This window comes from Scyliorhinus torazame, chromosome 13 (assembly GCF_047496885.1).
Source record: "Scyliorhinus torazame isolate Kashiwa2021f chromosome 13, sScyTor2.1, whole genome shotgun sequence".
Taxonomy (NCBI): domain Eukaryota; kingdom Metazoa; phylum Chordata; class Chondrichthyes; order Carcharhiniformes; family Scyliorhinidae; genus Scyliorhinus; species Scyliorhinus torazame.
The window spans coordinates 197,020,852-197,033,505 of record NC_092719.1 but is presented as its reverse complement, the minus strand read 5'-3'; the positions used below and the strand labels follow the sequence as shown (position 1 = coordinate 197,033,505).

At 49.7% G+C, this 12,654-nt stretch overlaps 1 protein-coding gene across 3 annotated transcripts in view; it reads right to left on the bottom strand.

Annotated features, from left to right (window-relative positions):
• The window catches only part of LOC140388497 (interleukin-17 receptor E-like), a 117,303-nt gene that overhangs the window by 9,922 nt on the left and 94,727 nt on the right, over nt 1-12,654 (bottom strand). For all 3 annotated transcript variants that reach the window (XM_072472784.1, XM_072472785.1, XM_072472786.1), the window contains 2 exons: nt 12,091-12,136; nt 1,375-1,523 (listed from right to left, as the gene is read on the bottom strand). In XM_072472784.1, the coding sequence (XP_072328885.1) occupies nt 1,375-1,523; nt 12,091-12,136 (195 nt within the window). The remainder of the gene's footprint in view (nt 1-1,374; nt 1,524-12,090; nt 12,137-12,654) is intronic.

Below are 12,654 nucleotides of genomic sequence, written 5' to 3'. Positions count from 1 at the left end.
CGGACGAGCCCCCAATTTATTACAGGGCCAGGGTTTAGAGAACCCCAAAGTGTATCATGGAGTTCACCTGACCCGCATCTTTTAATAGATTGTGGTATGGGGAGCACACAGCCCACTCTACAGGTGTGGTACAGCTGAAATGTAAAAGTACTTTTTAAAAGCAAAACAATGTTTTTTCTATGAACTCAAGTTAACCTTTTAAAAAGATACAGTGAACATCTTAGCAACCATTAATTCAAATACAACCCCCAAAGAATACAACACTAAGTAATTCTTAAGCTGTCCTTTTAGCATCCAGAAGACTTTAAAAAAAACTTTCAGCAGAAGCACATCAGGTTAAACTCACTACTAAGAGCAGTTATTAGTTTTAAATCACCAAAGGATCGATTTACATTCTTTAGATTACAGAGAGAGACTCTAATACACCTTCTGGCTGTGACTGCAGCTATCCAGCTCCAGGGACCAGCATGGTAGCATAGTGGTTAGCACAATTGCTTCACAGCTCCAGGGTCCCAGGTTCGATTCCGGCTTGGGTCACTGTCTGTGCGGAGTCTGCACATCCTCCCCGTGTGTGCGTGGGTTTCCTCCGGGTGCTCCGGTTTCCTCCCACAGTCCAAAGATGTGCAGGTTAGGTGGATTGGCCATGATAAATTGCCCTTAGTGTCCAAAATTGCCCTTAGTGTTGGGTGGGATTACTGGGTTATGGGGATGGGGTGGAGGTGTTGACCTTGGGTGGGGTGCTCTTTCCAAGAGCCGGTGCAGACTCGATGGGCCGAATGGCCTCCTTCTGCACTGTAAATTCTATGATTCTATGATAAAACACATCCTGCAGCAAACAGCCTAAAACAAAAATAAAAAGCTGACAGACAGCCCAGCTCCACCCACTCTCTGACATCACTGCAGTAATAAACACCCATTTCTTAAAGGTACTCTCAGTACAGATATTTATATACTCACCCATTTATAAACACCCATTTCTTAAAGGTACTCTCACATGACAGTCCGCCCAAATTGGTTGTCATATTTCATTCTTCACCGCTGTCAGGAACTCACATAGTTTTGGGTGAGGTAGGGACTGTATATATTGTGATACACAGGGCATTACAATTGTGTTTGAAGGATCAGATGGACAAAAGGGTTCTCCCATCTGTCCTTGATTCCATGCTCATATGTTTGTATCTAGTCAATCTACAAGAAGAAGCTATGAGGCATCTCACAGCTGTCTGCATGGAAATAGTTTCTTCTGAATAGCAGTCCAAAAGTCCAAGGTGACAAGAGTTGTTTAGAAGAAAGGTTATTTTGAAATTTATCAGCTGGCAGGACTCTTAGCAGGCATGATTCCTGGCAACGATTTAGATATCACATAGTTCTGACCTGGGTTATGCTGTGGATCAGACTCGTGTTTTTGCATTCCTCTCCTTCTGTCTTGCATAGAGCAGCACTGAACGATGCTGGGGTGTGTGAAGCAAAGGTCAGCAAGAGTTTGTTTGATTCCGTTGCCAAAGTCACGTTCCAATCAGTTTCTGCAAACAAAAGAGTCTCTGTGATGTTAGGAAGTCTAATTAATGATAGCAAACTATCAGTCTCAAGTCTATCAAATTAAAATAAAGATTTTCTTTAATTTGCTGAGGCGTTTAAGTGCATTGGATCATTTAATGCTTTAGAAAACACAGTATATAGGCAAGTTGTTGTCTGTTTACTGCCTGTACAGCAATCACCAACCACCCCCCACAGCCCCACCATTCCCTCTCTCTACCCCCTCTCCCCCTACCATTCCCCCTCCACTCCATCTCCTGCACCCCCAACATTTCCCCTCCCCACCATCCCCGCTACCCTACCATTCTCCTGCTCCCCACCATCTCCCTCCCCACCTTCCCCACCATCCCCTGCCCCCCCACCATTCCTACTCCCCCTCCCCTGCCATCCCCCGCTCCCCCATTAATCCTCCTCCCTGCAATCCCCCCTCCCCACCATCCCACTCTCCCCACCACCCCCCTCCTCCCCTACCATTCCCCCGACACTCCCCGCCCCCCCACCAATCCCCCTCCCCCCAACCCCTGCTCCCCTACCATTCCCCCTGACACTCCCCACTCCCCCAGTAATCCCCCTCCCCGCAATCCCCCTCCCCGCCAACCCCTGCTCCCCTACCATTCCCCCTCTCCCGCACCATTCCCCCTCCCCTGCCATTCCCCATTCCCCCGGCAGCCCCCGCTCCCCCACCACTTCCCCTCCCTCGCACCCATCCCCTACCATTCTCCGCTCTCCCACCATCCTCCGCTCTCTGTTCTGGCAACATCATTCCTAAAATGAAGATCACCTCAGTTTGTTCTTGAAAATAACTGAATGGCTGTGTCAATCATCAAGAGTAATATTGCCTCCAGCACCTCGCACTGTACGAGGAAGACCATCAACATCTAACCCAGAACGAGCTCTCCTCCTGCCATTCTTTCCTTGCCCGCAAACTTGCAAATGCACTCCAAAAATGAAAAACCAGACACACTTGAAATGAAGTGAAATGAAAATCGCTTATTGTCACAAGTAGGCTTCAAATGAAGTTACTGTGAAAAGCCCCTAGTCGCCACATTCCGGCACCTGTCCGGGGAGGCTGGTACGGGAATTGAACCCTGGCCTGCCTGGGTCTGCTTTCAAAGCCAGCGATTTAGCCTTGTGCTAAACCAGCCCCTGAACAACTCTCAGTCTCCCGCCCACAATGCCGGCGACCACTCTTCCCAGTGGGCCATCTACAGCCCTCGGGTGCTCCAATTGGTCCTCCCTAAATGGACGGGGCTACTGGAGGCAGCCTGCTGATTGGCAAAGGAGAGTGGGAATTATGTCGATTCATTGCCAAGAATGTGGCAAAACAGCAGCAACACGAGGCAAAACAGCGTTAGCCAAGAGGCTGCCCAGTGGGAAGAAGAGCACCTGAGAGCGTCAAAACTGACAGAGAAACCTACATCAGCAGGTTGAAAAATTGAGGCTGTTATCATTTTAACAAGAGGCGATTACAAGATGACTTGATAGAAGTTAGAAATGATGAAGAGATGGAGCAGAGTAAATAGAAATAGATTTTGTTTCCAATGATTGAAGGGTCTAAAATGATGAGACGTAAATATAATATTCAATGTAAAAGATGAGACTTCCGGGTGCGGCGATGACCAGCTAAGTCGCACGTTTCGGCAGCTCCCGGTGGAACGGACTTTTGGGCTCTTAATAAGAGCCCCAACGGCAATTTTAACGGCTAGAAGCACTGTGTGGTAAACCAGAAGGGAATCCCCCCTGGAAACGGATGGAAAAAGGAGAGGGAAGTGGCCAGATTGCAGTGGATCCTTTGGAGCAGCGGCAAGGGAGGCAAGCAAGAACCAAGATGGCGACGGAAGGTGGCAGTTTAACATGGGGCCCTGAACAACAAGAGTTTTTGAAATGTTGCGTGGAAGAACTTAAAAAGGAAATGAAGAAGGAGCTGTTGGCCCCGATATTACAGGCGATCGAAGGGCTAAAGGATGAGCAAAAGACCCAGGAGCAGGAGCTTCGGGTCGTGAAGGCAAAGGCTGCCGAGAACGAGGACGATATACAGGGCCTGGTGGTGAAGACGGAGATGCACGAGGCACACCTTAAACGATGTGTTGAAAGACTGGAGGTACTGGAGAATAACGCGAGGAGGAATAATTTAAGGATTCTTGGTCTTCCTGAAGGTGCAGAAGGAGCAGACGTCGGGGCATATGTGAGCACGATGCTGCACTCGTTAATGGGAGCGGAGGCCCCGGCGGGTCCGCTGGAGGTGGAGGGAGCATACCGAGTGATGGCGCGAGGACCGAGAGCAGGAGAAATTCCCAGAGCCATAGTGGTGAGATTCCTCCGTTTTAAGGACAGAGAGATGGTCCTTAGATGGGCAAAGAAAACTCGGAGCAGTAAATGGGAGAACGCGGTGATCCGCGTTTATCAAGACTGGAGTGCGGAGGTGGCGAGAAGGAGGGCGAGCTTTAATCGGGCCAAGGCGGTGCTTCACAAAAAGAAGATAAAATTTGGAATGCTGCAACCGGCAAGACTGTGGGTCACATATCAAGGGAGGCACCACTACTTTGAGACGGCGGATGTTTATTGTGGAAGAAAAACTGGAATAAGCGGGTTATTAAAAAAGAATGTTTGAAACAAAGTGGTGGGGCGAGTATGGGGGGCGAAGAGGGGGGAAAAAGATGAGTTTTATGTTATTAATCCTGCGATGCGGTAACTTTTCTCTCTTCCACAGGTGGTGGTGGAGGGAGGAAGGGAGGTGGAGGAGATGGGGCGTTGGCCATGGGGGGCGGGGCCAAAAGGGAAGCGCGGGCTTTGTTCCCGCGCTATGATAATCATGGCGGGAATAGGGAAGCAGGAAGGAGGGGGCGTCGCACGGTGCGAGCCGAGGTCACGGGGGGGAACCGAGGTCGGCCAGTGTTTGCTGACTTCTGGGAGCAACATGGGGGGTGTAACTACGCTAGTGGGGGATCTAGCGGGGGGGGGGGTGGGAGGGGGGAGTTACTGGGTTGCTGCTGCTGGGGAGAGGGGGGAGCCGGAATGGGGTGGGGTGGGCGGGGGGGGCACCGCCTGGGGGGGACACAGCTGCGTGGGAACCGGGTGAGGAGCTGGAAAAAGGGGATGGCTAATCGACAAGGGGGGGGGGGGGGGGGGGAGCCCCCCAACCCGGTTGATCACGTGGAATGTGAGAGGGCTGAACGGGCCGATAAAGAGGGCACGAGTACTCGCACACCTTAAGAAACTTAAGGCAGACGTGGTTATGTTACAAGAGACGCACTTGAAACTTATAGACCAGGTTAGACTACGCAAAGGATGGGTGGGGCAGGTGTTTCATTCGGGGCTAGATGCGAAAAACAGGGGGGTGGCTATACTAGTGGGGAAGCGGGTTATGTTTGAGGCAAAGACCATAGTGGCGGATAGCGGGGGCAGATACGTGATGGTGAGTGGCAAATTACAGGGGGAGGCGGCGGTCTTGGTAAACGTATATGCCCCGAACTGGGATGATGCCAATTTTATGAGGCGCATGCTAGGACGCATCCCAGACCTAGAGGTGGGAAAGTTGGTAATGGGGGGAGATTTTAATACGGTGCTGGAGCCAGGGCTGGACAGGTCGAGATCCAGGACTGGAAGGAGGCCGGCTGCAGCCAAGGTGCTTAAAGATTTTATGGAGCAGATGGGAGGAGTAGACCCGTGGAGATTTAGTAGACCTAGGAGTAAGGAGTTTTCGTTTTTCTCCTATGTCCACAAAGTTTATTCGCGAATAGACTTTTTTGTCTTGGGAAGGGCGTTGATCCCGAAGGTGAGGGGGACGGAGTATACGGCTATAGCCATTTCGGATCACGCTCCACATTGGGTAGACTTGGAGATAGGGGAGGAAACAGAAGGGCGTCCACCCTGGAGAATGGACATGGGACTAATGGCAGATGAAGGGGTGTGTCTAAGGGTGAGGGGGTGCATTGAAAAATACTTGGAACTCAATGATAACGGGGAGGTCCAGGTGGGAGTGGTCTGGGAGGCGCTGAAGGCAGTGGTTAGAGGGGAGCTGATATCAATAAGGGCACATAAAGGAAAGCAGGAGAGTAGGGAACGGGAGCGGTTGCTGCAAGAACTTCTGAGGGTGGACAGGCAATATACGGAGGCACCGGAGGAGGGACTGTACAGGGAAAGGCAAAGGTTACACGTAGAATTTGACTTGCTGACAACGGGTACTGCAGAAGCACAGTGGAGGAAGGCACAGGGTGTACAGTATGAGTATGGGGAGAAGGCGAGCAGGTTGCTGGCCCATCAATTGAGGAAAAGGGGAGCAGCGAGGGAAATAGGGGGAGTGAGGGATGAGGAAGGAGAGATAGAGCGGGGAGCGGAGAGAGTGAATGGAGTGTTCAAGGCATTCTATAAAAGATTATACGAAGCTCAGCCCCCGGATGGGAAGGAGAGAATGATGTGCTTCCTGGACCGGCTGGAATTTCCGAAGGTGGAGGAGCAGGAGAGGGTGGGACTGGGAGCACAGATCGAGATAGAGGAAGTAGTGAAAGGAATTAGGAGTATGCAGGCGGGGAAGGCTCCGGGACCGGATGGATTTCCAGTCGAATTTTATAGGAAATATGTGGACTTGCTTGCCCCGATACTGATGAGAACCTTTAATGAGGCAAAGGAAAGGGGACAGCTGCCCCCGACTATGTCAGAGGCAACGATATCGCTTCTCATAAAGAAGGAAAAAGACCCGCTGCAATGCAGGTCTTATAGACCTATTTCCCTCCTAAATGTAGACGCTAAAATTCTGGCCAAGGTAATGGCAGTGAGGATAGAGGATTGTGTCCCGGGGGTAGTCCATGAGGACCAAACTGGGTTTGTGAAGGGGAGACAGCTGAATATGAATATACGGAGGTTGCTAGGGGTAATGATGATGCCCCCACCAGAGGGGGAAGCGGAGATAGTGGTGGCGATGGATGCCGAGAAAGCATTTGATAGAGTGGAGTGGGATTATTTGTGGGAGGTGTTGAGGAGATTTGGCTTTGGAGATGAGTATATTAGATGGGTACAGCTGCTGTATAGGGCCCCGATGGCGAGCGTGGTCACGAATGGACGGGGGTCTGCGTATTTTCGGCTCCATAGAGGGACGAGGCAGGGATGTCCTCTGTCCCCATTATTGTTTGCACTGGCGATTGAGCCCCTGGCAATAGCATTGAGGGGTTCCAGGAAGTGGAGGGGAGTACTCAGGGGAGGAGAGGAACACCGGGTATCTCTTTATACGCGGACGATTTATTGGTGTATGTGGCAGACCCGGCGGAGGGGATGCCAGAGATAATGCGGATACTTGGGGAGTTTGGAGAATTTTCAGGATATAAGCTGAACATGGGGAAAAGTGAGCTGTTTGCGGTGCATCCAGGGGAGCAGAGCAGAGAAATAGAGGACTTACCGCTGAGGAAGGTAACAAGGGACTTTCGCTACTTGGGGATCCAGATAGCCAAGAATTGGGGTACATTGCATAGGTTAAACTTAACGCGGTTGGTGGAACAGATGGAGGAGGACTTCAAGAGATGGGACATGGTATCCCTGTCACTGGCAGGGAGGGTACAAGCGGTTAAAATGGTGGTCCTCCCGAGATTCCTCTTTGTGTTTCAGTGCCTCCCGGTGGTGATCACGAAGGCTTTTTTCAAAAGGATTGAGAAGAGTATCATGAGTTTTGTGTGGGCCGGGAAGACCCGAGAGTGAGGAAGGGATTTTTGCAGCGTAGTAGGGATAGGGGGGGGGGGGGCTGGCGCTCCCGAACCTAAGTGAGTACTACTGGGCCACCAACATCTCAATGGTATGTAAGTGGATGGGAGAAGAGGAGGGAGCGGCGTGGAAGAGATTGGAGAAGGCGTCCTGTAGGGGGACTTGCCTACAAGCCATGGTGACGGCGCCGTTGCCGTTCTCACCGAAGAAATACACCACAAGCCCGGTGGTGGTGGCTACTCTGAAAATTTGGGGGCAATGGAGACGGCATAGGGGAAAGACGGGAGCCTCGGTGCGGTCCCCGATAAGAAATAATCATAGGTTTGCTCCGGGGAGAATGGATGGGGGATTTGGAACATGGCAAAGAGCAGGAGTAGCACAATTGAGAGATCTGTTTGTAGGTGGGACGTTTGCAAGTCTGGGAGCGGTGACCGAAATATATGGGTTGCACCAAGGGAATGCATTCCGGTATATGCAACTGAGGGCTTTTACGAGGCAACAGGTGAGGGAATTCCCGCAGCTCCCGACGCAGGAGGTGCAGGACAGAGTGACCTCAAAGAGATGGGTGGGGGATGGTAAGGTGTCAGACATATATAGGGAGATGAGAGATGAGGGGGAGATTATGGTAGGCGAGCTGAAAGGGAAATGGGAAGAAGAGCTGGGGGAGGAGATTGAGGAGGGGCTGTGGGCTGATGCCCTAAGTAGGGTAAACTCATCATCCTCGTGTGCCAGGCTAAGCCTGATACAATTTAAGGTGTTACACATGGCGCATATGACTGGAACACGGCTTAGCAAATATTTTGGAGTAGAGGATAGGTGTGCGAGATGCTCGAAAAGCCCAGCGAGTCACACCCACATGTTCTGGTCATGTCCGGCACTACAGGGGTTTTGGGTGGGGGTGACAAAGGTGCTTTCGAAGGTAGTGGGGGTCCAGGTCGAACCAAGCTGGGGGTTGGCTATATTTGGGGTTGCAGAAGAGCCGGGAGTGCAGGAGGCGAGAGAGGCCGATGTTGTTTTTGCCTTTGCGTCCCTAGTAGCCCGGCGCAGGATACTGTTGATGTGGAAGGAAGCCAAGCCCCCGGGTGTGGAGACCTGGATAAATGACATGGCAGGGTTTATAAAGCTGGAACGGATTAAGTTCGTCCTAAGGGGATCGGCTCAAGGGTTCACCAGGCGGTGGCAACCGTTCGTCGAATACTTCACAGAAAGATAGAGGGAATGGAAAAGAAGAAGACAGCAGCAGCAGCCCGGGGGGGGGGGGGGGGGGGGGGGGGGGGGGGGGGGAGGAGGAGGAACCAGAGGGATTCTCAGGGATGTTAATACATAAGTATAATATGTATAGGTTGTTGTTATAGATAATTGTATATTGGACTGTTAAAACATATTTTTGGAGGATATTTATCTGGGACAAGGCAGTTGCCATTTAGTTTTGGTTTTGTTTATATATTATTTATTTCTTGTTTATAAAACTGGCCATTGATATTTATATTGTTAGATTACTGTGTAAAGGATACACAATGTACTGTGATGGTTGGCCAAAAATTTTCAATTAAAATATATATTTTTTAAAAATTGTAAAAGATGAAGGAGAGACAACGGGAGAAACTATTTTACACACCGCGTTAGGAGGCCATGGAATGCAATACTGCCGAAGAGTATGCTGGAGGCAGATTCAAATTCAGCTTTCTAATTTGTAGAGTTATCTAAAGAGAAAACATTTGCAGTGCTATGGGGACAAGGCAGGGGAGTGGGGTTACCCGAGATGCTCTTGCAGAGAGCCAGCATAGGCCCAAGGGGCTGAATAGTCTCTTCCTGTACTTCAACTATTCTAATGGTCCTATCAATAAGCTGAAAGGTTCTCATGGAGTTTTCTGAGTCAACCTTGCTGAAGGTAATATTATGTTGTAAAGCATGCTATCAACACAGCTTCGGATTCAATGACTAAAACATGCAGGCAGAAATTTAAGAAATCAACAAACAATGTACAGGGAAGTAGTTTTCCAGCCTAAAGGCACATGGCAGATATGGCTGGAAAGTGCAAGTATAACACACAATTAAGGTTTTCCATTTAATGTCAAGTGACTAATTCCAGGAGATAGTCCCAAATGGTTTACGGAAGAGGTTGTTTAAAAATGTAAAAATCCCAGATAGGTAGGGTCGTGGTATGGCTTTCGTGAGCACAGGTAAGTTCACAGGAGGTTTTTTTGGGCAGGTGGGGGGGGGCCTCACATTCACCCGAGCATGAATCACTCTGCAAGTCAGATGATCAACATCCCGAGGCGAGGTCAGAGGTTTCATTGGAGGCGGTGCAGCAAAGGTTCACTAATTGTTCCTTGGGATGAAGTGCAAAGATGTGCAGGTTAGGTGCATTGGCCATACTAAACTTTCCGCTTAGTGTCCAAAGGGTGTGCAGGTTAGGTGCATTGGCCATACTAAACTTTCCCCTTAGTGTCCAAAATTATGCAGGTTGGGTGGGGTTACGGGAATAGGGTGGAGGAGTGGGCCAAGGTAGGGGGCTCTTTCAGAGAGTTGGTGCAGACTTGATGGGCCAAATCGCCTCAGTCTGCACTGTAGGGAGTCTATGAGGGAGTGTCATATAATGCGAGGCTATCTAAATTCAGTCTATATTCTCTGGAGATTCGAAAAATGAGAGGTAATCTCATTGAAACATTACTGGCGGGATTCTGCAATAATGGGGCTATGTCCCCACGCCGGCATGAAAACCGGCACCAACCACTCCGGCGTCAACGGCCCCCGAAAGTGAGGAATTCTCCACTTTCTCGGGGACTAGGTTGACGCCGGAGTGGTTCCCGCAGCTCCAACCAGCGGCGAAGGGCCGGTGCGAGTCCGCGCATGCGCAGAACGGCGGGCGTATTTCCGCGCATGCGTGGGGGTTCCCTTCTCCGTGCCTGCCCCCGGGCGATATGGCGGAGCCCTACAGGGGCCCGGCGCGGAGGAGAGAAGGCCACCACGGAACCAGCTCGCCCGCAGATCGGTATCTATCCTATCCCCGTAACCCAATAATCCTTCCTAACCTTTTTGGTCACTAAGGGCAATTTATCATGGCCAATCCACCTAACCTGCACGTTTTTTTGTGATGTGGGTCGAGGGGATAAATAGTAGCCAGTTCAGAAAAAGCACCATACCTAGCCCTGCTCTTCTTTGAAATAGTGCAATGGGATCTTTCACATCCAGCAGAGAGGACAGATGGCCCAAAGTTTAACATCTAAATCGAAAGGTGACATTTTGGGCAGTGCAGCACTCCCTCAGTACTGTTCTGAAGCATCAGCTTGACTTTGGTGCGCAAATCTCGAGAGTGGGACTTGAAATGATTCAGAGGCGAGAATTCAAACCCACTGAACCACAACAGGAGAGACTGAAACTTCTCAGAGAGTGGCATACATATGCATCTGTCTGAAATTCAGGAGTGTCAGAGCGGATGGGTAGGAAAGCACGGGTGAGTGATGAAGAGACATGCCAGTATAGCAGGCAGCACCATGTAACACCAACACGTGCACATTAGACAATACCTGTCTTCCATTGGCATTGGTCAGTTTATAAAGTAAAAGTGAAGTCGCTACAATCCCAGTTGATCATAGGCTGCTTCCCCCCTTTGAGGGGGAGAGCTGACTGGTGGTGGTTTAATCTGAGGATCACGAGGTTGAGAAGACGGCGCCTTCACAAATATCCGCAGCCGGTACGCGAATTGAACCCATGCGCTGCTATCTACGCTGTCTCACAAACCAGCTGTCCAGCCAACTGAGCTAAACTTTGCTCACCTTATACTGAGTGAGTAAAACCAGATTTATGCACTGATAATCCTGAACCAGGGAAAGAGGAAAGAAAGAACAACAGACTTCAATTTTCGAGTGCTTTAGAGAGACACCAGAAGCTCTACAAGTCCCGAAAGACGTGCTTGTTAGGTGAATTAGACATTCTGAAACAATGTTTGTTTTGGACGCCACCTGGAAAACTGTGAACAGTTTTGGCCCCCTTTTATCTAAGGAAGATGTACAGGCATTGGGGGAAGTCTTGAGAAGGTTCAAAAGGTTGATCCCGGGTATGGAGGGATTTTCTCATGAGGAGAGGTTGAGTAGGTTGGGCCTGTACTCATTGGAGTTTAGAAGAATGAGAGGCGACCTTATTGAGACATTCCCAAGGGGCTTGACAGGGTGTTTCCCCTTTTGGGAGAGTCTAGGACCAGAGGTCATAATCTCAGAGTAAGGAGTGACCCATTTAAGACAAGAGATGAGGAGGAATTTCTTCTCCCAGAGGATAGTGTATTTGTGGAATTCTTTACCGCAGAGAGCTGTAGAGACTGGGTTGTTAAGTATGTTCAAGGCTGAGATAGACAGATTTTTAATCAGTAAGTGAATAAAGGGTTATGGGGATACGGTGGGATCTGAGGATTAGCACATTAGATCATCATGATCATATTGAATGGTGGAGCAGACTCGATGGGCCAAATGGACTATTTCTGCTCCCCTGTCTTATGGTCTAATGCAAAAATAAACAGATAACTTGCTTTTGTGATGTGGATTGGGGGCTAAATATTGGCCAGGACAACAGGGTTAAAGCCCCCACTCTTCTTCAAAATGGTGCCAAGGGGAGTTTTTATGTTCATCTGGAGAGGGCAGACAGAACCTTGGTTCAACATCTAGAACTAAAACCTGGCAACGTCAACCTTGTCTATTCTGTGCTTAAGTCCTGCAGACTTTCCTGATAAACGAGCTTGATATATTCCTATTCTTCTCCTGACTGCTAAAATGTGCACCATGGTTCCCTCGGAATATTTAGGCACACGCTGATTTAAAAGCTGTAAACACTGCAGTCTTAAAAATGTAACAAACACATCTGACATACCTGCTCTGTTTCGGCACTCAACGTGGCTGCTGTTTTTATATTTAAACTGCGAAAGAAAATAAAGGACATCAATGTGATGGGCATCAGATCATGAAAATGGAGGTGGGTGTGCCAAAACCAACATCATTTTATCTCCACTCGTGGATCACTGTCACAGATAGCTTCATTTTACAAGCTCATTCATGAGGCCAGGAAAGACTTGCTGTCAAAGCATTGTTGGATCAGAGCTCCGTACAATTACACTAGCTTTGATCTCTTTATTTATCAGCACTTCCATCTGTTCCAGGTAAATCCAGTATCTGGAAAATCTTCGTCGAGGTGAGCTATTGAAAATGTGCAGTTTTGGATCTGGGGCCAGTGGAGGAGGCATGTAGGGGGCGATAAGCGCATCGGTGTGGACCCCAATCTGCGGCAACCACCGGTTTGTCCCGGGGAACATGGATGAGGGGAAACGACTGTGGAGGAGGCCGGTGATTGTGAGGATGGGGGATCTGTTCCTCGAAGGGAGCTTTCCGAGCATGAGGGCGCTGGAGGAGAAGTTTGGGCTGGCGAGAGGGAACGACT